The sequence below is a fragment of the Eulemur rufifrons genome, chromosome 7 (assembly GCF_041146395.1).
Source record: "Eulemur rufifrons isolate Redbay chromosome 7, OSU_ERuf_1, whole genome shotgun sequence".
NCBI lineage: Eukaryota > Metazoa > Chordata > Mammalia > Primates > Lemuridae > Eulemur > Eulemur rufifrons.
In genome coordinates, this window is record NC_090989.1 from 122,240,060 (window position 1) to 122,266,378 (window position 26,319).

General features: G+C 47.8%; 1 protein-coding gene across 3 annotated transcripts in view; it reads right to left on the minus strand.

Moving 5' to 3' along the window:
* Positions 1-26,319, minus strand: part of TMEM108 (transmembrane protein 108) — a 290,574-nt gene that overhangs the window by 12,038 nt on the left and 252,217 nt on the right. For 2 of the 3 annotated variants that reach the window (XM_069473233.1, XM_069473232.1), the window contains exon 4: positions 4,442-5,848. The exons of the other annotated variant lie outside the window; for it this stretch is intronic. In XM_069473233.1, the coding sequence (XP_069329334.1) occupies positions 4,442-5,848 (1,407 nt within the window). The remainder of the gene's footprint in view (positions 1-4,441; positions 5,849-26,319) is intronic. 3 annotated transcript variants of the gene reach the window in all.

Below are 26,319 nucleotides of genomic sequence, written 5' to 3' on the forward strand. Positions count from 1 at the left end.
GTCAGGTGGTGCCAACGTGAGGGTGAGCCAGGGCTGTGGACAGTCATTTCCCTCCTTTGGAGGTTGAGAGAGGCCATGAGGGTGGCCTCAGGATATGGAAGGATGACAGGCTGGACACAAGGCCACAGGCCTGGCAAAATCAGGCTGGGGGCTTAGTCTGGCTCCCAGCCTGGTGAGTGGGAATGTGCCTATAGAAGCCCAAGGAGGTTCCCACCAGGGGGTGCTGTCCAGGAAGCACAGGGAAGAGCTGTCAGAGCGTGGGCGTGACACCAGTGTGGCCAGCGTGCATTCCCTGGACAGCCTGGCCTGCTCTGAGCATCTCCCCCTCTTGCTGCCCTAGATCCATGAGCCCCAAGGAGACAAGCCTCCCGGCTGCACTGCACAATCTTTTCTATTCTATTCACAGGCAAGGGTCACTCGGATCCAGGTTTTCTTATATGATAATTACAAACCCAGTTAGGGCCTGTACACATTCAGATCTAATCTTCACCGAACAACTATTAATAACACAGCCAAGAACCACTGGGCACAATGGTACATGATCTCTTTGGACGCTGCCGGGAAGGAAGCCAGGCTGCTCTGGGGCCAGGTGTACAGGGACCCTCACGTGTCTAGGCTCAGAGAGAGGGGCTACCCTGCTTCTGCCAGGCTGACCTTGGGTTGGTGATGACAAACCTCTGCAGCTGGCCTTGTTTCCTGATCTCACTTCCAGACAGCTCAACTTCTCACAGGGAGGATGGGTGAAGACATTCTCAAGAATGGACGTGACACATGACAGACAGGCAAAGGAGCCTAGCAGGGCCACAAAACTGACATGCCGTGAAAACCCAGAGCACTGACAGTGGCAAGTGAGGACCATTCAGCGCCAGGCCCAGAGGCTTCTAGCAAGGACGGTGGGCTGTGTGTGTCCTGATGGTGGCAGCAGAGACCAGCTCAGGAGCCACCCGGCTCCCCTGCCCTGAGTGTGGCCTGGATCCAATCAATCTCAGTTCTCAGCACATCTGAAGCTGCGTGTGGCTTAGAGTGTCTGGCAGGGCTCAGGAGACAAAGCGTTTCTCCCTGGCACACATCATACATCCTTCCGGCCACTGGGTTGGGCTCGTGATCTGGAAAGGCAGGCGAACTGATGCCCTCCTTCTATGCATAGGCCTGGGACCCACTGTGCTCACCCCCTGCTCCACCAGGAGCAGAGGGAGCAACCCTGCCCAGCACCCCAGGCCACCTGAACTCTGGCTTCTGGTGGCTGCAGAAAGCAGAGCAGGAGCCAGTGCTGGTCTGAAAAGCCAGATAGGAGGAAACTGATACACACACGTTGCTACCAGCTCAGATCATCTGAAATAGCTGGAAACTGGCAAAGAACGACTCCCTTCTTTGAGGTCTGTAAAGTAGCTTTAGCATAAATGGAGCTATTGAAAAGTTCTGAAAGAAGGGGACCTTAGACCTGAAAGCAGTCTGCTTGCCGGATGACTGGAGTGGGGCTGGGCTATGGAAACAGCCCAAACAGATAGGATATTTACTGAGAGAGCACAGGGTTCTAAAGCTGGACATTCTTCTACCTTAACATCCCCCTCATCGGGGCCTTCACAGGGTTAGTGATGGCCCCACAGGAGTTGGAGCCATGACTGAGGACAGGGAGGTGATGTGGAGGCAGTTGGGCCGAGGTGGGAGCCGTGCTGGGTGAGGGCTACGGGGCCCCCCTGTGGATGGTTGGAAATGTAAGACAGACAGCAAAGGGGGTGGGGTGTGTGGTTCCCAAGGGGCTACCAGAGTCTACTTTGAACACAAGTTCGTATCTTTCTTTAGAAAGTAATATGTTCCGTCCCCAGCACCTGTAGACTCCTTTCAGCGGCCAGAAGCATTCCTGAGGGGCCGTTCCAGGCCGTGTCCTTGCTCCTGTCTTGGCTGACGTTTTTATGCATGGTTTAGGCAGCCCATGGGCTTTCCAGCAGGGTCTGATCTAATTTCAGACTCATACACAGCAGAAGGGCTGGGGGAGAAGGAGTCATCCCTTTAGAATTGCAAAACCCAGGTGGGTGTGGCCTGTGGGGGCACAGGCTCCCGAGCCCAGGCGGAGAGGGAGGCGCAGGCGGGGAATGGGTGCTGGCAGTTGGGGACGAGCCGCATCCCACTTCTCTGACTCTCTCAGGCTTGGCAGAGTGCCTGGCACACAACGGGCACTCAGGAAATAGTGCATTCAACCAAACAGATTTTGCACCACCAGATCTGGGCTGTGACTGGGACTTTGGGCAAGTCACCTCACCTGGCAACTGACCCCCACATGTAAGGTGTGGATGACAGCCAGAGCATCCTGGCACCTTGGCAGTGTGTTTGCTTGTTTCTGTTTTTATTTTATTTTTCTGGCTGGTCTGTTTTAAGAATGGAATGATAAAAAACAATGGGCACTCACTTTGTAAACCAGAGCATCCAAGGCGCTTGTAAGAATTGGAAAATTAGAAAGCTGTCTCTACTCTGGTTACTTCTCAAGTATGACCACATTAATAATGTATTGGCTAATAGTGGTACATTTTCTCATTATCATTTTTCTGTTTCAGAAGTGGGCAATCATGGTTTTAAGAATATAATGTGTGTTTCCATGACAGACAATAAAGCTGCTTTCATTAAGAATGAAATATGCAACTTGCAAACATTTTCACTTTTCCTGAATTGAGCCCTTAGGCAGAAGCAGGCCACCTACCCCTGACATGGCAAGTTTGCTTTGCTTATCAACCTGAAGGAGACAGAAAGCTGGGAGAGGTCGCTCCTGAAAAGAATCCAGACTCCAGATTTACAAAGATCTTGGAGTACAAGGCCAAGTGGAAATCATGGTTCATGTTAAAGTCATAAACCTCCTGCACTAACCACCACGGCATGAGGAAAGGCTGGGGAGACCTAGCTTGACAGCCTCCCCTGTAAGACGCCTTTGGGGCTTTGTTCCTCTTGAGATCAGGGCAAGCCCATGGTGTGACTCGAAACCAGTACAACCAACAGAGCCGATGCCAGCATCAGCTGCCTGGATGTGACCAAAGTGTCCACCATCTGCTCCCTCTGCTGAGACCAGGCATGTGTGGAATGCTGTGGTTTCTTCTGGGGGACAAAGTAGAGGCCCCCAGAGGAGGCAGATGGGCCAGGCCCAGGGCAATGCAGCCCTGTGAAGAAGACTTGAAGAGACAGGATGAGCAGCTGGGACAGAGAGAAGACTGCCCTTCAGAGCTATTTCAGATGTTTGAGGGCTTGTCAGATGGACTTGTTCTGTGTGGCTTCAGATGGCATGGCTTAGGAACATAGAGTGGGAATTACAAGGAGGCAGATTTCAGGCCCCCAAGAGAGCTGGGTGACAGCCCAGAGGGTCAAGGGAGAATGGGTTGTCAAAAGAGTAGGAGTCCAGAGATGGGCGGTGTCACCCCGGGAGGGGATCAGGGAATGGCCGGATGGTAACCACTGGAGGGTGAGCTGAGAACAGTGAGGACTCCTGCGAGGTTATCAGAGAAACTCTAAGAATTGAGGACAGAGTACTCCGGCAAGACATGAAGAAAGCCCTGAGGTCCTGAAAGGTTCTGTCCAGTTCTCTATGGAGACAGCAGGGAGAATGCCCCCAAGTCCTCACTCGCAGAGGGGCAGGCAGCAGCAAGGAGGTGCCTGTGGCCTCGGGGGAGCAAAAAATAATGGCTTTATCCCGCTCACACCATCTATGAACAAATAAGACAGGGTGAGAGCAGAGAGTTGCTAAAATTCACAGAACTCTCAAGCCTTAATTTAGCTGCAAGAACTACGTTTTTGCCAAGATTAATAGAACTCCTTCCCCCCATATGAAAACTTTTTCTCCTCTTCTTTCTTGGGGAAGAGAGAGACAGAAGGGGACAAGAAGAGGGGGCAGAGGAGAGAAAGGACAAGGAGGAAGGCAGAAGAGAAGCAGGAGAGGAAGGTGAGGGCTATGCTAGTTGGAGGCTGTACATTTGGAAGCGTCAACCCAGGGTGTCTTGGTGCCAGGTTGCTAGAGGCACTGCAGGCTACCCTGAGGCAGGCTGGTGTCATGACAAGGGCCCTGGGCTGGAAGATAGCTGCTAGGAGCTCCCATCCCAGCCCTGCCTTTCACTAACTCTGGGACCCTGGGGGAGCCACAGCATCTCAAGCTTGGCATTTCTTTCTGCAAAACGCAGGGTTGAATTAGGTGGCCTGTAAGGTCCTCCCCAGCTCTTGGGAGTTGTGGCTTCATGATCACTGGGCATTCAAGCCATGGCCCGGGAGAGCTGAGGACTAGGGACAGGGATAACCTATGATTTCTTTGTCCTGCTACCTGGTTTCCTTGGGTTCTGGGAATTTTTTTAGCCCACTTGGTGGCAGCTGCCCAAATCTTGGGCAGAGGAATCCTGGGGCTGAGCCAGTTGACGTGGCAGAGGAGAGGAAGGGGGGAAGGGAGCAGTGGGAAGAGGGAAGCACTTACAGCAGGAGGAGATGGGCACGCTGATGGCCAGGATCACCCAGGCGATGTCCATCTTGCTCAGGCAGATGGTGGCTCTGTGCTGGGGTTTGTCCCCTTCGGCCACATGGGAGATGTTTCCTGCTGTTCCAGGCTTCCAGGTTCCCGCGGGGACCAGGCGGTTGAGGAAGTTTCCTGTGGCCGTGGACACCACTGTGGAAAGAGGACTGGGCACCCTGTCGGTCATGGGGAGGGTGGCCGCAGCCTCCTCCCTGGCTGGAGAAACAGTGCTTTCTGAGACCCCGGGGGGGTGGGCTGGAGCCCATGGGGTCGTGGATGCTCCCTGAGGAATCCCCTGGGAAGGGGCTGAGACACTGTCATCGAAGGCAGCCTGGGTGGGCCCCGTGGCAGCTATGAAGACCTCAGCACTGGCAGACAGAGGTCTGCTGGTGCCAGGGGTGACAGTAAGCCAGGAGTCACTGTGGCTGGGGCTGCCCTGCGGGTTGTCGCGGGGGCGCTGAGAAGGCACTGGGTCAGGTCGTGGACTGGCAGGGGCACCTGAGACTGCTGTGGTGTCCAGCTCCCCTCCTCGGCTGGTGACAGTGGAGCCACCCCCTGGGGCTGCTCTGTGAAGGCCTGGCTTGTCCTCTGCAGGCACCAGGGGGGTGGTGGGTAGTGCCCACGAGGTACTGCTGGGTGCCGTGGTTGCGATCACTGTCCGAGGCCGTGGTGAAGAGGAGTAGCCCCAGAGCGGGGTCCTGGGGGTGAGGGCAGATGGCTCTGGCTCCACGGACCCTGTGAAGTTGCCCTTGTAGATCTGAAAGATTTTTCCCAGGGGCCGCTTCTGCCCCAAGTGTGTGGAGCTCTGATTTCGTCCCCGCTGGCCTTCCTTCCTCCCAGAGTGGCCACCGGGGGCAGGTGGGACAGGGCGCGCTGAACTCCCAGCCCCCTTTCGGGAAGAGCCTGGGGGCCTGGGGGGCCTGCGTGTGGCAGCCCTGGGGGGTGCTGTCGTGGGGCGGCTGGTGGCTCCCGATGGTTTTGTCAGCAGGATGGTGGGGGTGGCCTCTCCCGGGGGGCGGCCCTCTGCGTGGGAAGATGTGGTTGTCACGGCAGCTGGAGGGGGCCCCGTGGGCAGGGGGCTTTCAGAACGGAGGGTGGTTGCTGTTCCCACAGTGGTGGAGATGGAGTCTGTAGGAGGGTGCCCATCTGGACGGGGTGTCGTTGTTGCCATGGGGGCTGTGGCCTGTGCGGAGGGTCCATCGGGATAGGGTGTCAGCATCACCATGGAGGAGTGTCTGGTAGGGCTGTGGGGTGCTGTCACCATGGTGCCTGGGGGAGTGCTTGAGGGGAGGACCTGAAGAGATTCCCTGGGAGATGGTTCCTGGATGGCAAATGCCAGAGCTTCGGTCAGTGCCAAGATCAGGAGGAAGCCTTGAGAGGGAGACAGAGAGAACAGATGAAATACCTGGGGAGCAGCTTATGGCCTGGGCCTTCCTTACGCATGAACTTGGGAAGCTCTGGGAACTCCCGAGGTCCACACTGGAGCTGAACACTCAGTCAGACAGAACCATACGAGGAGTTGGGGCAGGTCTGTCAGGTAGGTGCTACCCAGCACCTGTCGGGAAGAGAAACCAGCACGAGGGGGAAGCAGAGCAGCTAACCCAGCCAGCACCGTCCTTTCCCATGTGCCTCTGAAGTGTTGTCAACCCCCGCACCCCTCCGCCATTCCAGGGCAGCTTCTCAGATGGGCTGGAGCTGCGGGTGCAGAATTAGGCTTGTGGCCTCCACATCTGCCTCTTCCTCTGCAACCACAGAGTGGTCAAGGCCACCTTGCCCACAGGGAAGCCTGCAGCTTTGTGTGAGCCACCCGAGCTGATGAGGAAGGCCTGGGTGGCCAGAGCTGACCAACTCCTGTGCCCTTTTCTGAATCTTCCATCTATAAACCGGACAGAGGTACAAGTGGACAGACCTCTGTTCCTTCAGGCCCATTCACTAAACAATTAAAGAAGATCTACCCGCTCCTTGATCTTGGAGGACACAAATATGAACAGGGCAATCTCCGGCCCTGCACGAGCCTGCACACATCCACAAACAATCCTAAAATAAGACACAGATGTCTCAGTGCCATAGGAGAGTGACAGGCAGGAGGGGACAGGGGTCCAGAGAAGGGCAACCAGATCTGGAGCTCATAATGCACTTAGCACAGTCTGGAAGAGGAGATGCAATCTGTGAACACCGGCTGGCATGATGTCATTATTATCACCTGCTTTTCCTATGGCACTCACATGGCTGAACTCTGTGCAAAGTCGTCATTGGTGATACCTAGCCTTTTTGAGTAGAAAGAGTCCTTTTGAAGATGAAAAAAAAAAATGGATTTTGCATGATAGTCAATGTGTGTACTTCTAGTTCATTGAGAAAATGCACAAGAACAAAAGCCTCTAAGTTTAAAAACATTTCTAAATATGTATGGATTTTATTAATCATAACAGCAGGTAGGTGCCTATATTGAAAAACAGTGCCTCAGACACACATGAGATGTAGGCTGTATTCAGATTGTGGACTGTAAGACTGGCTGTTTCCTGACAACACATGAGTTGGGAAGAGCTGGTCTCTATTGCTGAGAAGAGGCCAGACCAAGGCCTGATTCTGAGCCGTGAATGCCTCCTTGTTCACACGAACCCCCTTGTCACTCTCAGGCCTTTCCTTCAGCCTGCGCCGGGCCCCCAGACTACGGATAGAGAGCTCTGTCTCCATCTGCTAACGCTCTCAGAGCCTCTGGCCCCATCAGATTCCAGCAGGACAAAGGCCCAAAGCAGGGGCCCTGGCTGTGATGTGCACGTGTCTGATGGGGAAGGCAAGGGCCGGGGCGAGATTCTCGGAAGCAGAGAGAGGGAGATCTCCTGGTGGCCTTTGACACCAGGCCTAGGAGAGGATCACATTAGGTGTGTGGCAGGGCTGTTGGGTGGACAAGCGTCCCCCTTACCCTGCACTTCCAAATTAGTAGGTGGGGGGAGGATGAAGGACTTCAGATTTAACAGAGGGGTGGCACCCACCACCTCTAGGACCAATAATTTCCCCTAATGAACCTCTTTCTTCTAAGTTTGCATTCATGATCTAGACCATATACCAATAGTATGCTCTGCTTATTCAAATGAATCCTAAAAACTGTTTACCGAGCACCTGCTCTAGCCCAGGCATTCAGGCTCAATTTAATTCTCAGGAACACTCAGTGGGGTAGGACATTGAGGTTCAGGGAGATTAGGTAACATGCAGAAAGTCACATTGTAGCAGAAGTATGTGAGACCAGGGCTGTTCCTAAAATGCGTGCTTTTTCTGGTCAACTACCATCAATGACACAGGAGGAAGAAGAGCAGTAAGTTGCCTCCACAGAAGAAACCACGTGCTGCTGTGCTCTGTGGTCAGAGGTTAGGCCAGCTCCCTGCCGCAGCTTAATACTACAGGGACAATCTATTCTTAGGGCTGCTGGTGGTGACCTCCAGCGTTTTGAGGAACATTCCCTTCTAAGTCTCTGGCTCACAAGTGCCTTGGTTCAGTATAAGTTGTTAAGGATTGAATTGAGCACCATCAAACTCCTATGTTGAAGCCCCAACCTCTAGTACCTCAGAGTATGACTGTATTTGGAGGTGAGACCTTCAAAGAGGTGATTAAGATAAGACTTGTCCTAAGGCCCAATAGGGCGGGCCTTAACCCAATCTGACTGGTGTCCTCAGAAGAGGACATCAGGACCTACAGAGACTCCAGGGCGTGTGTACACAGGCACAACCACGTGGAGACAAAGCAGCAAGAACATGCCGGCTGCAAGCCAAGGAGAGGGGCCAGAGCAATCCAGCCTTGCCGGCACCTTGATCTTGGACTTCCCAGGATCCAGAACTATGAGAAACAGATTTTTAAGCCACCCAGCCTGTGGTACTCTGTTATGGCAGCCCTAGCAAACTGGTACATGTGTCTTATAGTAGAGATCCTCTGAAAAAGGAGGGATGGAGACAGGGCTTTTGTGCAGGTGGTTTATATTGGGAAGTGATCCGAAAGGTCAGCTGTGGGGGCCTGAGACGAGTGGAACAGGGAAACCAATCTGCTCGTAACAGGGCAGGCTATGAGTTACTGCAGGTAGGCACCTCAAACTCCCTGGGACCTCCCATGAGCAGAGCAGGCTGCACCTCAAATTGCCTGAAAGGGGCACTCACGCACAGGCTCCCATCCCCACTGGCCAAGGGCTGCCCCTTGGGTGCTCACCCCACTACGTTTCCTGGCTGCCAGGAGTTGCGCTTGGCTGGTCAGAGAAGCCCTGGGCCAAGGGGCTGCCTACCTGTGCCCAGCTGGTGGCTGCTGCAACAGCTGGAGTTAAAATTAAGGGCCCAAGGATTCCTGGGGCCAAGCACCAGATGTGTCAGATACAGAGACTGGAGACCAAGGACACAGCAGTCTTTTGGCAGCAACATCAAGGGCAACACAAAGCTTTAGGAGAGACACTGACTGACCCCAGGGACAGGCCTTTGGATGGGAGCCACCCCAGCCTCTAGGACAACTTCTGCAGCACTCCAGAGGCAGAAGGGTTAATACAGACTGGTCTTTAAAATACACAGGGAAAGAAATTCCTCTGACTTTCCCATCATCAGTGCTCCAGGGGCCAATGCTTCCAGCCAGGAAGCCCATGACCAGAATCCTCAGCGTTTTAAGATGTACAGAGTAAGTAAATGTTTGTCCTGCTCCTGCTTTGTTTTTTTGTTTGTTTGTTTGTTTAGTTGCCAGCATCCCCTGAAGTTATTTTTCTCTCTAGGAGGACTGTAGAGTTACCTCTCAGACCTTTCGTCTTTGGACTTTAGAGTAGATCTTTGGTATGATGCATGGACACTGCCTTCCTGGGTGCCAAGGGTTTTCACCTGGAGGGTGACATTTAGATGCCACAATGAGAGAGGACCTAGAGTGCTTCTAATCCAATCCCCTTATTTCACAGGGGGGCAATGGAAGAAGGGAAGTGACTTGCCTAAGAACTCTCAGCTAGTTGGGGACACAGCCTGGACCACAGCCATTATTTCAAAGCAACTTTTCATTTTTCTCATAAAAATCACTATAATGTTGCACCATCCAAACACCACCTTCAATTTCTACTGTCACCTTCAATATGGAAATCAGACAAGTTTACCTCTCCTCTTCTGCACAAAAGGTTAACAACTAAATGCGATGCATACTGTCACAATAAACACGCAAGGCCTTCAACCCAGGGCTTCCCTAACACATGCAAATGTTCATTCAGGGCCCTTTGTGCTGGCCTGCACATTCCCCCTCCCCACAATCTGGGGCTACTGCCTCTTTGCATATTATTTGCATTGATTTGCATAACGGACTCTGGTGCCTCTAATTCCAAATATGTAAGAGAGACTAAAACTGAAATCTAGTTTGACGTGCTTGAAGTGTGGAACCGATTTTTAAAACATGTTGGAATAAAGACAAGCGTGTGTGTGGGGTAGAAACCCACAGATTGATGGGTGCCCAGATGTCATGGGAAGGCCTCCTCCTACCAAAATTCCAATGCATACGTGAGCTCAGAACCCAAGGGAAGGAAAGGCCCTCCTCCTTCTGTTTATTTGGTTGGCTGCCCACAGTCCATATTGGGCATGACATCTGCATCTGGCAAAGGCAAGGAGGGAATTGGTGAAGAGAGAAATAGCTAATATGTACCATGAACTGCTGGAAGGGCTAAGCCTGTGCTGACACATTTAATCCTCATAGCAATCTGATGAGGCAAGTACTGTTATTAGCTCCCTGCTGCAATTGAGGAAGAGAAGCACAGGGAGGTACAGGAACCTGCCCATGGTCACACAGCTGGGGAATGGCAAGCTTCGATCTGAACTCTGGCAGCTCGGTTCCAGAGACTACACTCTTACCACTTCACTCATTGCTCTGCTCTGCCCACGCCCCCAGGATGCTCTGCACCTTCAGGGAATTCATTTTCTATTGTTCTTTTCTTGACTTTTCTTCTCTCTTACCTGTTCTCTTCTATCACTATTCCAGGGCTCTGTATGACACATCTGGTGTTCTTTTAATAATTTAGTTAACTTCATTTTGCAAGTAATTGGGGGGAGCTTGTAGTATACAATAAAAGAACTGAAAACCCCTGTTTTAATTCCTTCCTCTTCCCCAATCCTGACATCTCATGCACACCATTGTTTGGGAGAAGAAAAATTATATATATAAAGTTTCTTTTAAAATTACTTACACATATGATATATTTGTTACTGGATAATTTGTATAAATAGAATTTTATTTCATTTCCTAGTGATTTTAAATGTCATCTTCTTATAAGTAGGTCTTCCTTCCCCATTAATCTAGGTTTCTTCTGTAAGATATTTTGTCCATTGCCATTTTAAACTCTTATGACAATTAATCACAGGAGTCTGAGAAGTCTTCTGAGCCATCCTCTGTCACTAAGCAAGGTGGCAGCTGGGCTATCCCAGGTGCTTGGTGTGGTGATTTAAAGTTGTGTCTATAAGTTCTCTGATACTCCTCCCATCAAGAGATAGAGTCTATTTCCCCACTCCCTGAACCTAGTGGGCCTTTGTGACTGCCTTGATGAACGCAATGAAGCAAAAGCAACACCACATGCCTCCCCAGGCCAGGGTAGAAAAGATCATGCAATTTCTGCAGGTTTCTCTTGGAGGCTTTCAGCTCCATGTAGGAATGCCAGCTCCCTTGAGGTGGCCCCATGGAGAGACCTCATAGTGAGAGACAGGAACACCTGAGCAGCTGCCCCAGCCCCAGCCAGGCACCAGACATGAGAATAAAGAAGCCTCCAAGATGATCCCAGCCCCAGGCACTATCGATGGCAAGCACACAAGAGACTCCAGGTGAGAGTTACCTAGTTGAGCCCACTCAACCTTAAGATTTGTGAGCAAAATAAATGATTATAACTGCTTTATGTTTTTGTTTTTTTGCATCCATAGATAACTGAAACACTTAGAAATTTAGCTTCTGCATCTAATGTTTCAACAACAAAAGGAAAGAATATTTACAGCATACCAAATCTGACCATCAAGTCTGTTGTCTACATGGGCAATAACATACAACCTTACCAGGAAAGCGGTTTTCCAATTTCAAGATTATTGCTCTTCAATTGGAAGGGATGCTAGGACTCTCGGTATCCAACTCCTTCACTTTACAGATGAGAAGGCTGAGGCCCAAGAAAGTGAAATGGCTTATCCTGGCCACACAGCTACATAGGGTTAGGGACAGGTAGGGACCCAGGCCAACTTATTGCCCAGCCAATCCACCTAGTTTCAAACTCAGTGTTCTTTTTATATTCACTGTGGTTCCAGTATTCTAGTGTGCTCCATCCTCTGAACTTCAATGATTCCTTTTATTTTAAAAATCAAATGTAAACTCCTAATTACTTGCAGCATGGTTTCCCTTAATCAGAAATAAATATGCATCATTGACTTCAGGGTGAACTGGGTGACTAATTTGAAGAGGCAACCCATGCCTGTGGCCTTGCTTCTTCATGAAACCAAGGCATTTTGGGTGCAAATCTTTGCTGTTTCCCTCTCTACAGGCTGCCACATTTCAAATGTCCCCTCTTGTCAAGTCCTGTTGGAGACATGCCTCATATCACAGGGCTGCAGCACAGAAGGTTCAGATCAGTGCTCTGAACTAACTGGGGTCATCCCCTGGCGGGTTTCAGAAATGTCTGAGATTATTGGTTCCACAGCTAGACCGACAAGGTCCATGACTTCACTGGGAATTATTTCCCACAATATAATCTCTTGAACATGTGCCAGCCAGAAAACCACATGAGATGGGCCTGTGTGCCCCAGACACACCTATGGCCTCCAGCCAACACGCATTCACCTTGTGCTGTAGCTCTGGAGGCTGACAGATCAGATCTTCCTAACGAAAGCATGTACGAACATGTGAACACACATGCATGTGTGCTCACACATATACACACTGACACAGAGCACAGGTCCTTTCCTGGGATCAAGAAACAGGCAAGAATGACAAATTTGCAGCTTGAGTCCCCCCCATCATCTCCATGCTAACATATGGTTAAGTCATTTGTCCAAGATCGAAAGGACTGCTGTGTAGCAGTACCAGGATTTAAACCCAGGTTTCTCTGACCCTGGCTGCCCAAGAGATCCTGGAGACTGAGAAGCCAGCTGCCATGCTTCCTCCTCAGAAGCCTGAGTAGCCCAAGGAAGGACCCATGTTGAAAGGAACTGAGGCTCCTGGCCTTCAGTCCCAGCTGAACTTCCAGATGACAGATAGTACCAACTTGTTAGCTGTGTGAGTGAGCCATCTAGAAAGTGTACAGATCTTCTAGCCTATCAACAAGAAGCGTTTACATAGCATTTTTTTTTTAAAGAGACAGGGTCTCACTCTGTTGCCCAGGCTAGAGTGCAGTGGCATCATTACATCATTATAGCTCACTGCAGCTTCGAACTCCTGGGCTCAAACAATCTTCTTGCCTGAGCCTCCCCAGTAGCTGGTACTACAGGCATGCGCCACCATGCCTAGCTAATTTCTAAAAATATTTTTTTGTAGAGATGGGGTCTCACTATGTTGCTCCAGCTGGTCTTGAACTACTGGCCTTGAGTGATCGTCCCACCTTGGCCTCCTAAAGTGCTGGGATTACAGGCATGAGCCACCATGCCTGGCTGATTATTATTGATTTTAGCCACTAAGTTTTGGGGTGGTTTGTTAGGCAGCAGCAGCAATAACTAGAATATCACCCATGTAGAAGTGAAATCAAAGCTTCTTCAGTGACTATTCTGGATTTAGACATCAGCGTTTTTTTTTAGTGCTGGAGCTCAGCAAGCTGATTTTGACTTGGGTTTCCTTATTGTCCTTTCCTGACCAGACTCAGGGAAAGAAAAACACCCCAATTCCAGGCTCTTCCTACAGCATCATGATTTCTTTGATTGACAGCCACAGGTTCACCCCCAGGAAGAAAGGAACACATGTATGCTAGGAGGGCCATGAAGCTTCTTGGCACACACACTTTTTGGGCTTGGGGTACAGATGGGATAGAGTTGGAGGCTGGGACATGGTGCCAGCATATCAAGGACATGGCCATTTCCCTCAAGGAGCTGCTATTCTATAAGGGATTAAAGTCAGCTGTGACAGGGGCACAAACCCACACATTAAGTTCTCTCAAAGACTTTTCCCAAACAAAAATTAGAGTCAGAATTAGATGGATGAAAAGGTCAACTCGGCCTCTAATAAAATAACAGAGTCATTAATATTCAGGGAATATCTCTTTGACATCATGCGAAAGAAGAAAGAACACAAATGCACCAGTTCAGACTGCCTTGTACACTCCTAAACTAAAAGGAAGAGGCTCATAGAAAGTGCTCCATGTTTTACAGTAAAGAACCTGACAAACACTAAGTCAGCCAGGTGATCAAAGGCAACACTAACAGGGATACAGTCATGTTGATACTATGTCCCTTGGCACGAGAATGGTACCTTATTTCTGCACTTTTTCTCGCCCAAACCTATAGCCCCAGTATAACCATAAGAAAAACATCAGAAAAACCCCAATTGAGGGACATTTAGACATTAAAAGGTCATCAAAAACCAGGAAAGTCTGAGAAACTGTTACAGCCAAGAGGAGTCTCAGGAGACATGATGACTAAATGCAATGGGGTGCCCTGGATGAGACCCTGGAACAGGTAAAGGACATTAGGCTAAACCGAAGGGAATCTGAATAAAGCATGTACTCCAGTAAGAATAACGTATCTATATTGGTTCATTAATTGCGACAAATGTACCACAGTAATGTAAGATGTTAATAATGGAGGAAACTGGGTACAAGGTATCTAGGTATCAAGGTATCTCTGTATTACCTTTGCAGTTTTTCTGTACATTTAAAGCACTCTAAAATTTAAAAAAACATTTGCAAAGAAAAGGTCCACCCAGGACAGACAACAGGGACAATGTGGAGGCTATCCCGGGGGGTGGGTTCTAGAAGGGGCATAGCTGAAATGGGGTTTGTAGGCAACTTTCCCAGCCACCTGTGTGAGATCGTGTGTCCACCGGTGGGGGCGTGCAGATGGTGAGGGGGGACTGAGGCCTTTCCTTTCCTCTTGCCAGCTTCTGGCTCCTCAGGTCTCTCTTAATCTAGCGGGTAGATTCTGATCTAATGTATCTTCTGATGTGTTTTGGAGCCTACTTAGAGAGAGAGGAGGGAAAATTCCATGGCTATTGCTGCATCTGTCTATATTCCCCCGATTCTTACCTTTTTAGTATTCTCATTCAAAGTGTGGACTTTGGAGGTGAAATGGTCAGGGAGACTAATAACAGCCTGAACACAGTTTTTAACTTGTTCAAACGCCAGTTGAGGAATCAGGGTAAATGCCACCCATGTAATATAAACAGCCACCACTTTCTGACCAACCCGGCTGAGTGAAAATCAAAGCTTATTCATCGTTACCATGGAGACAGATTCCCTGTGTTTAAACATGGAGGCCATATAAGTTGTCGGACATGGATATCTCCATCCATTCTAAATTTCTGCCCATACTCCTTTCCTGCTAGGTGATGACGCATTCATCTGCAAAATCCAACTTCACTGTCACCTTGTCTTGGCAAACTCAAGGACCCGCAGACTGTGGCTCCCTGCCCAGTGCTCCTAGGATACTCTGTCCCCAATCATACTGTGACCCTTCTCCCCACAGACCTTCAGTAGAGGGCACAGTGGGAAGGCCATGGACCTGGGGTCAGTGGGATTTGGGTTCAATCCTGGTTCTGTAACTTCCTAGCTGTGGAACTCAGGCAAATGAGTTAAGCTTTGTTTTTCTCAGCTGTATAGAAAGGACAATAGTGCCTAACTGCAGGGCGCTTTCAGGAGTGGGAATAAGAGATTAAGATGCACGGAGGGCCCCACGCAGTGCCTGGCACTCAACAGGTGGTAGCTCTTGTTTTAGTTTCTAAACTAAACTTATAGGTCACTCCCCTGCGGCTGTGAGCCTTTCGAGTTGAACCATCTGGAGCCCCAGAACTTAGTTCACGACCTGACACATAGCAAAAGCACAGTAATGCTTTTGAGACAACGTGAGAATGAAAGAATACTTAAATAATTCCACACACCTGTGTTATTTGCAGCTGAAGGCTTACCACAAAATTAGAGATGTTTGTTTCTTTGAAGACAATGTCAATGAAAGAAAGCAGTAAATAATGTCAATTCTGTGACAAGGCAGTTCAGGGTGTGCGTGTGTGTATGTGTGTATGTGTGTATTTATCTTGTTTTTACTTTGCTTGTTTCAGCGATTAACATTAACTGCTTCAAATAAGCACATACCCCACAAGCCAGAGGCAGCAGAAGGGTGAGCTGGAACCCGCTGGCTGCAGATCTGCTCCGGACACCCTCTCCCACAGTTGCCCCGCTGTGGTGAGGTCCACTCCTAATTACCTGAGCCTACCGGCCTGCATTTCTTTCCAAAGTTGTAATGGGTGGTGTGAAAGTGTTTGCCAAGATTGGGATTTTACAGAGACGAGTCCCAGGTTTTGCTGGTTCAAACTTATGCTTTCAGAAAGTTTTGATGGGAACAGTAGGAAGTAGGACACAGTGGAGGAGGTTTTGCGGGGGGCAGCTGATGGGGCAGCCCCGAGACAGAACAGGCCCACCGTGGCGTCTCCAGAACACCTGGCTCCTAGAGACCCAATACTCACTCCCAGGGCCTGCAGCCCACGGCTTGGGTGGGGCCCAACAGGCTCCTCAGAGAGCCTAACAGGACCTTTGGGACTGCCAAGGGACCCTGTGGAGCGTCCGGGGACCTGCCCAAAGAGGCTGAGGTACCTGACCTGAGCACAGCAGCGTCTGTGTACACTTAGCTGCACAATCTCCAAAGCCAGAGGAGAAGAAAAAGACACAAAGTCCTGGCCTGATCATGCCTGAGAATCACTTACCAAAAAGAGCATTGGGGGCTTTTGACCTGACATCCTCCTGGGTGTGCTGACAGTCTAAAGTGTCATCTCAGCACAAAAGAGCTTGCTGAGGAGGGAGGAGAAGAGGCTGCGGCTGGTGGCTAGCAGGGATGATGGTAAAGTGTCAGGAGGAGGGGCGTGGGCCGGGCAGAGCCCACTGGGGAGTGGCTGATGTCCAAGAAGGGTCTGTTCCCTACTCCTGAGCCCCTGTGGCAGCCCCTGTAGCGTCCTGCAAGGCTGCTTGCTATTCTCCATGGCTTCCGGGCGGGTGGCTGCAGGGCTGTCTGGCCCTGCTCTCTTCGGTTGCCAAAGGTTCACTGCCTGCTCCAGTTTGCCTGGAACAAAATAGCTCAGGCAACACAGCTGTGCATCCTTGTGAAATTGCCTAATTTCCCATTTCAAGGCAGGCTGCCCATACCCCAAGGCATAATTTAGGTTTTGGGCACGAGTTGGATTTCACAACTGAATTCTGAAACTCAGTCCTCTAGGCTGTGCATGCTTTTCCTCCCCTGCTCCCTCCTCCATTATCCACCCCTCCCCACTATCAGTAATGATACTACTACTAATGCTAAATTTCCACTTATGGAGAACCTACTATGTGCCACACATTGTACTAAGCAATTTCTATATAGCTTCTTACTCAGTCTTTACAAACCCTGTAGTGCAGAAAAGAACAAACCTTAACCCATGTCCTCGTAGGACCTATATGATTATAAAGTACCCATACTCCACTTCTTTATTATTCTCTTTTGGGTATAGATCTGTGGATTTAGGTACCTGTGTGATTAACTGTGGATTTGAAGATAGCTTTCTGGTGAAAAAACTAATAAGACCATCTTGTCCATGTAAAACAGGGGAGACATAAACAACATACACAGAACAAGGAGAGAACAATGGAAGATGATCTATATAATTCAGTACCATGTTGGGTGGAACAGATTTTAGTGTAGCAGCTTCTCAGGGAGCCCAAGAAAGCTGGAGGAACCCGAGAAGGCTTCCTGGAGGAGGGGAAAGCTGAGTCCTTTTATTACCACTCCACCATTTGTTCATTTCTTCATTCACACATTCAACAAACATTTATTGAGGGCTGAGTGTGGCTTTGTGTTTCCCAGATAAATTACTACCCTGATTTCAGCCATGGAAATCAATTTCAACCATGGTGGCTGTTATTACCTCATTCCCCACCATGAGCAATAAAATGCATATTGGCAGGGAAAATTCTGAAAAGGTAAGTTTATCCATGGGCAGAAGATCTTTACAGTGTGCTATGTTCAGAACAGGAACATACATTTAAAAAGCATCTACTGTATTTGCAAGTATTTTACTCCTGCAAACTGATTTCACACAGCAACTTTTGTGAGGTGGGTCTCATTCCCTAGAACTGAGGTTCAGAGAGGTTAAGAGATTTATTCAAGGTGGAGCCAAGATGCACACCTAAGTACATTCATGTTTTTCTCTCCTTCTCTGCTTCCTTCTTTCTATTTTCAGCTGTAGCTGCTGCCAGCTGCAAACTCCTTTAGTAGTAATGCTTGATTACTTCTGCTCCTGGTGAGCTCAGAACCTGATCAAAGGGCTGCTAGCTTCAGCAGGCCTCAGAGAAGAGAAAAAGACGATCTTACAGAGTCAGGCTTTCCAGGGTCATTCCATTCTGGTCTGACCTCCACTCCAGGCACCTAGTTCAAACCTTGCTTCTGAGATGAACCCAAGAAAATAAGATCAGGGTGAAAACTGGACCACATCCCTTGAGAAACTCTAACCTCCAGAGTAAGCCTGGGGGTGGCGTGGGGAAGGTCCACTGCAACCCAGCTTGGGGATGCTGTCTCTTGCAGACACACCCTTCTCAGTAATAGAAGCGTAGCTGCCCTATCTCCTGGGTAGGAGGAGGAGGGAAAGGGGTTCCTTGCTTCTGAGATTTCCTTAGCTGATCCTCCCTTACCCAACCACAGTTCCCAACAACCCAGATACCCAAGGCACAGAGATAACACTCCCCATGTATATCCTGTGCCTTCTTTCTTCTCTTTCCTGAGGAGTGTGGAGAGAAAACACACACTGGAATCAGACAGAACTAGGTATAAATCCACTTACTAGCTTTAATACCTGGCATCAGTTTCCCAGATAAGCTAGCTAGGTTGGGATTCTGTCTAGCTCTTTCCATTCACCATGGTGTCTTCTCTTTGGTTTTTTTAGATTTTGCACTGAGTTGATGCAACGGACGCTGCCCCTGCTGGCCACCACCCAGCTTCCTCCCCCAAACCCGCAACAATGAGGCTCTCCTTTCATAGCTGCTGGAGTGTTGGCCGCCCAGGGCACATGGCTGAGCTTGCCTTCAGGAATGGCCCTGGGATGAAGAGAGCTGCCTTGCTCATGGTTACACCCTCTTCCTGGGAAACCTGTATCCAAGGACTGGTTTGTGTGAGATTAAAAGGACTGCATCTGCCTTAAAAGAGCTTCCTTGACTCAATTTTGGAGGACTGTGAAGGGCCATCCCAGCTCCGGAGTTCCCCATAGAGTTGGCTAAGGCCTTGGTGTGACTGCACCACAGCCCAGCTTCTCCCCCTGCCTAATCCTGCCTCCCTTACTCTTCTCAAGGTGTTGATTCTGGGAACAATTCCCCAAAAACTCCTGTATGCAAAGTTCCAGCTCCTAGTCTGCTTCCTGGGAACCAGGTCTGCAACAGATGGTGTCCAATCAATGCTTGTGGTGAGGGGATGGTTATTCCTTTTTGTTGTTCCCTTCCCTTGTCTTACTCCCCTGGATTCCTTCCATCTCATTCAACACCGCTTCAGAGATTTGCCCCCTCCAGCTAGGCTTCCTTGATGTACCCCTTCCTGGTTCTGGTCACCCTAATCACAAATGCCACTCTAACAGATGGTATGTAAGGCTTTCATTCCTGCCATTGTGTATTTTCTCACATCTTCCCATTAGCCTGGAAGCTCCTTATGAATAGGCAATTTCAAATTTAATTTTAAAATATTCCTTCTCACCCAGTCATATATAGTGATGGTTGGTGGCACTTAATCCTGCTGGCAAAAGACGCTTGACAAATCCCTTATCACTGCCCCACCTTTCTCTCTTACTATTTAATTCAGTCAGCACACACTGGCTGTCCTGTCTGAGCTAGGAATGGTCTGTGCTGTGGGGACACACACAGAAATGTTCTCTCCCTAACATCCAGGGAGTTGTGGTTGAGGAGAGCCTTGTGGAAAAGTGGGTGAGCCCAGGCTGGACTGCCAAGGTTCAAACCTCTCTCTCCCACTCAGTGATCTGGGGCAAGTTATTTAAGCTCTCCATGCCTTAGTTTCCTTACCTTTAAAATGAGAATAATAAGAATATTATTATAATACTATTATCCACCTCATAGGATTATTGTGAGGATTAAAGGAGGTACACTGGCAGCATTATTTTAAGTCTGCATTGTCCAGTATGGTAGCCACTAGCCACACGCAGCTACTGAGCCCTCTAAATGTAGTTACATGCTATAAGTATAAAATACATACCCAATTTCCTCCCCACCTTTTAGAAATTTGTATACATTTGTGGGGTACAAGTACAATTTACTATTAAATATATTGATATATCACATTGTGGTGAAGTCAGGGCCTTCAGTGTATACATCAATGAAGCAATGCACATTGTACCCACTAAGCAACCTTCCATCATCCACCCCTCCCACTCTCTGACCCCTGTGAGTCTCCATCATCCATCATTCCACACTCATTGTCCAGGTATACACAGTATTTGGCTCCCACATGTAAGTGAGAACATGTGTATTTGTCTTTCTGTGTCTGAGTTGGTTCACATAAGATAATGGCCTCCAGTTCCATCCATGTTGCTGCAAAAGACATGGTTTCATTCTTTTTTATAGTTGAATAGTATTCCATTGTGTATATATACCACATTATTCAATCTTCTGTTGATAGACACTTTGGTTGATTCCACATCTTTGCTATTGTGAATAGTGCTGCAATAAACATATGAGTGCAGGTATCTTTTTATATATTGATTTATTTTCCTTTTTTAATAGCTAGGACTACAGGTACATACCGCCACACCTGGCTAATTACAAAAAAAATTTTTTTGAGTGGAGTTGGGGGTCTCACTATGTTGCCCAGGCTGGTCTCGAGCTTTTGGCCTCAAGTGATCTTCCCACCTCAGCCTTCCAAAGTGCTAGGATTATAGGCATTAGCCACCACGCATGTGTGGGGAGTGGGCTCTGTGGCTAGTGAGTGCACCGGAGCAGGCTTCCGGGAGTTGAAAGAAGAGACGGGCAGCAGTGGGCAGATGGGACATGTTCCTTTATTGGTAGGGGACGCAGCCACAGAGAGAGCATGGCCGAGAACATGGCGAGTACTCATATGTGGCTCAGAACAATAGTGGCAACATACCATGATCACATGGGCCCACACAGGAGATAACACCTTGGTTACATAACCGTGCTGACTCATGCCTCCCTGGAAGGCCAGCGGAAGACACGCCGGCAATTACTTTAGTTTGGCCTAAGAAACGTAGTGCCTATACAAATGAATTTCCCTTACAGCATGGCCTCCAATTTTGAAAACTAGTATAAAAAATGCAGAATATTCCATTAATAACTTTTTGTATTGATTACATGTTGAAATGATAATATTTTAGGTATGTTGGACTAAATATATTCTTAAAATTAATTTTACTTTTTTATTAATGTGATACTATACATATTGAAATTATATGTATGGCTCATATTATATTTCTATTGGACAGTGCCGATCTAAGTCTTTGCTATAAAAATAACAAAAAGCAAAATATAAGAACTATCATCATGGAGGTATATGCACTGCCAGAAGGGCCACTGTAAGTGTGGATGACCAGCATCAGCACCACCTGGGACTCTGCTAGAAAGGCAGACTGTTAGGTCCCCCTTCCAGATTGAATTAGCGACTCTGAAGAAAGGTCTGTCATCCACCACACTAGTAACAGAGAAGACGGAGGGCAGGGGAGGACACACAGAAACGGTCCCGGCATTTAGTAAGTTTGACATAAAAATAGTCAGAGGGCCTACAGCAAATATGCATCCCATTTGGCTTGTTTTCTCCAGATGCTTTTTTCTGGAAACCATGCCCTCTGGCCCGGTTGGGTCCCCTGCCCTCTGCACCTTTTTCATCTAAAGTGTGCCAAGAACAAATGGAATCTAAACAGTGTGCCCTTAGTGGAATTAATTTGCATTTCTACAGCATGACCTCAATAGGTGTGTGTGCTATTCCCTGTGATGTGCTCACCACCAGCTGGACGTGGTGCAGATGGGCAGCCCAGGTTCAGAGCAGAGGGCGGGGGGAAAGCAGCAAGAGCTCAGCAGCCAGCCCGTGACAAGTGGGTCGGCTTCTAAATAGAGCCACTTCCTGAGAGTACATAAGCCAGGGCGGGATTAGCAGTGGCTGCAGAGATCCCTTCCCATTAGGTGAAGATTCTACACTAACGCTATGATTTTGCTTTGGATTTATGGTCTTTATTTCCTCTGGGGCTCCTACCAAATGGAAGTCTTTCAGTAGATGAAGCTCAAATTTTGCCCTTGGTCTTCATAGAGAGGGACATGTGTCCAAAGAAGCCCCTGCATTGTGGCATGGGTATGACACGGTGTGACTCAAGGCACTTGGTGAGCTCAGGTCCCATTTCTTTCCCTGGGGGAATGGGAGGGGATAGCTGGGAAGAGGGGGCTCCAGGGGACATCATCATCATGGAGGATGTTGTGGCTGCGGAACAAACTCATCCTTATACAGAAGCCTGTCTTTGCTCTCTGCCCAACCCACCCCCTGCCCCAGGTTCCTTTTTATTTAAAGCTTGTGAACTCGCAGCCATCTTTGCTCATAATGATGATATCACCTATATGCACTGAATTATGCTGCAGAACTTTTGGGCCAGCAGCAAGGTTTCTGTTACACTGTTTTCTGTAAATATGCATAGCTTTGGGTCTGTGGCCCTCATCCACCACAGCAGGAAGGGCAAGCATCACGTGAGCAGTGACAGCTGCATCAGATTTACTGGCAACAACACTAATAATATTAATTATAGAAGTGATAGTTACAGTGGTGGTGGTGGTTAAGAATGGTCAAATAGATATCATTTATTTGGTCCTACTATGTTCCACGTACTGTGTTAAGTACTTTCCTACTATGCCAGATTATATTTTCCAAACACGACTGCCAAAATATCTCGTCCCACAGGTTCTTTTAATAATGTGATGTTGATTGAGAGGTGGGGTCTGTGTTCCCTCCCCTTCCGTCTGGGCAGGCCTGTGACTCTGGCAGAAGTGACTCAATGAGTTCCAAGGCTAGGTCATGAAAGACAATGTGTAATAAGTTCAGCCACCCTGGAGCTACCACACAGAGATGGAAGGAGATGCCCAAGGAGTCCCAGCTGTCCAAGCCCCCAGCTGTATGAATCTTCCCAGCAGCAACTGCCAGACACGTGAGTGGGCAAACCTTCAGGTGACTTCAGCATAGTTGACCTGAGTGAAGCAGAGATGAGCTCTCTCCTCTAAATCCTGTCCAAATTGCAGGTTTTCTAACAAAATAAATGGTTTTATTGTTTTAAAATGCTATTTTTTTTGGGTGGTTTTGTTACACAGTAATAGTAAATGGAACTCCTACATTATGCCATTAAATCCACATGGTAATCTTTCAAACTAGGCATTATGGCTATCTTACAGATGAGGAAATATGCAAGGGGTTAAGTAATTTGCCTGAGATTTCACAGCTGATATGTGGCAGAGTTGAGCTGCAAGCCCAGGACTGTCTTGCTCTGAGCACAGGATTTTGGAGTCACACCTTACCTAGCTTGGCCACTACAATGGGTCTGTAGCCCTGCCTAGAAATGTCTGTTAGATTACACATGAATCCAGATGGACATGTGTAAGCAGAAATGACCACTAGGTCTTTCCATATGTCGTCCTTCAAGGTCTGCAGATAAGGCTGATTCCTATGCCTGGTATGAAAAGATATTTGACCTTGAAGTGGGAATGGGAACAAAGGATGCTGGTGGCCTTGAGCTTGCATGAGGGCTGTGATGTCCTAGAACTCTGGAGGACTTTTAGAGGTTGGCCCGCTTTTTTTTCTTTTTTATCCATCCATAATATTATTTTAAGGAATGTGTTCTAAGAGTCAAAAGTCTTCCTCAGTGTCTTTTACTTTGGAGTCCGGTTAGTAAGCCAGAGATAGCCCATTTGGGATAACCTTTCAGGGATACAGAAAAGTCAGATGTGCTCCATACATTTCACCAGCTGGTACACCCAGAACAACTTGGGGGCTACAGTTGGAATTGGCAAACAGAGGGAATACCGTCAGAGACAGTGCACAGTAGGTGGGAGAAACAGTCACCAGCCTCACTTGTGGTGGATGGGACCTTCAACCAGGTGGAGCAGGTTTGCTCCTATAGAGCTGGTTTCCAGCCCAGATCCCCCAGCTGGGCTGGCTAAACACAGAACAGGTGCAGTCAGGGTCTGCTCATACCTCTCTATTTTTCTGGGGGTTCCCACACTTTAGGGCAGAGGCTTACCCTGTCTGCAATCATACTGGAGGCCTGACTTGACCCATCTTCTAATTACTGAATAGTCCTTCCTCTTTCATTGCTTCTTTTTTAGTGACTCAGGGAGTCATTTGTTCTGTTCTTTTTAAAATTAACTTTATTGAGGTATAATTTATATGCAATAAAATTCACCATTTTAAGTGTACATATTGGTGAGTTTTAACAAATGTATACTTTTGTAGCCACTACCATAATCAAGACACAGGACACTTCCATCTTGCCATGAAGTTCCCTTGTGTCCCTTTGTAATCTAATCTCCTCCCCAGCCCCTAATCCAAGCAAGTGATCTGATTTCTGTCACTTTAGGTATATTTTTTCTGTTCTAGATTTTCAGGTAAGTGGAATTAAATAGAATCATTTGTGTCTGGATTTCATTCAGCATAACATCTGTGAAATTTATCCATTTGCTGCATGGATCAGTGGTTTATTCCCTTTTTATTGCTGTGTAGTATTCCACTACATGTTTCTTTTTGTTTCCCCTCCCCCAATTTGTATTTTCATTCATCTGATGATAAACATTTGGGTTGTTTCCAGTTTAGGGCTATTATGAATAAAGCTGCTGTAAACATTTGTTTACATGTCCTTGTGTGGACATATGTTTTAATTTATCTTGGGTAAATACCTAGAGATGGAACTGCTGGGACATATGGTAAATGTATATTTAACTTTGTTAAAAACTGCCAAACTGTTTCCCAAAGTGGTTTACCATTTTACATTTTTGTCTTAAAATTTAATGATGTTTATCAACAGATTGAATAATTGATTGTTTAGGTAATAAAGTATATTGGCATAATCCAAAAGTCAAAATGCAGAAAATAAATACAGTGCAATGTCTTCCTCCCAGCGTCAACCCACCTGAAGGTGAGCAGTGTTACCAGTTCCTCGAGGCCTGAAACATTCACAGGGAAACAATTACCTACAGTTTCCTTCTCTCACTTTTTACACAGATGAGTGTGTCTTGGACACATCTTGCTTTTCTCATTTAACAATATATCTTGGGTATTGTTAAAGAATCATTTCCCAAAGTGTGTTCTGAGGAACTCTACCCATCACTCTGTACCTATAAGAAAAGGGTTCCCAAATTAACTTGGGAAAATGCTGCATACTATGGCTATCTCTTAAAAATTGATAATGCACATCAGCTTATTAAAGGCTCTAAGTAGTCCTGGGATTAAAAAAGCAGAGCATCCAAAATTATTTGACTGGAGAATCTTTCTCTGCAGCAATACCTACTTAACATTTTGCAGAATGAGAATTCTGCAGAATACTCTCAGAGAAGCAGTTACATAGATGAAGAATGAACAAACTTTTTCTGTAAAGGGCTAGATAGTAAACATTTTAGGCTGGTGGATATGGCCTGGGTTGCAATTACAGTACTCAGTTCAGCCATTGTAGGGTGAAAGCAGCTGCAGACAAGATGTAAATGAATGGATGTGGCTGTTTCGATAAAACTTTATTTACAAAAAGTGGCAACAGACTGTAGTTTGCTAACTCCTGATCCAGAGTATGGCAGGACTTGGAAGGTTTCTGTTAAGGTGTTTTTTTTTTTTTTTTTCTTTCTTTTGGTGAGACAGGATTTCTCTGTCACCCAGACTGGAGTACAGTAGCATCATCATAGCTCACTGCAACCTCCAACTCCTAGGCTCAAGCAATCCTCTTGGCTCAGTTATCCAAGTAGCTAGGATGACAGGTGCACATCACCATGCCCTGCTAATTTTAAAAATTATTTTCTGTAGAGATGGAGTCTCGCCATGTTGCCCTGGCTAATCTGGAGCTCCTGGCCTCAAGCAATCCTCCACCTTAGCCTCCCAAAGTGCTGCTATTATAGGTGTGAACCACTGCACCTGGCCCCCATTAAGTTTTGAAAGTGTTTTCCAAATTAGGGGGAAGGTACCCTGGAGCAGAGCTGGGGAAAATAAAAACTGGTAAGAACTGAATGAACAACTGCTAAATCTGAAACCACTTGCCTACCCTTTTCTCCTCTCCATCCCCTCTATCCCCCTCTATGCCCGGAGGGTCCACCTAGAGCACTGGAAAAGGGCATCCATGCCTCACATCGTCATGCTCTATCTGATTAAATAAATGTCCCAAGACTAAGTGGAGGCTTTTGGATTCTGGGCTTTAGCACCCTCATCTGTAAGACCACAGACTTCTTGACAGATTCTCCTTCTAGGATTTGATGAAATCTTTGTCCATGTCAGAACCATGTGAGGATGAGTGAGCTTGTGGCCAGAAAAGTGCTAGACACATGTAATTCTGGGAGTGAATTTTATAAGTTTTCTCATCTAACAGTTGGGCTATAGATATGATAGTTATCTAAGGAAATTCTAGCTCTTCTGTTTTAAGCACCATATTTCATCAAATATAAGAAGCAACACACTATTGTTTTATGTGCCAGTGGGAAA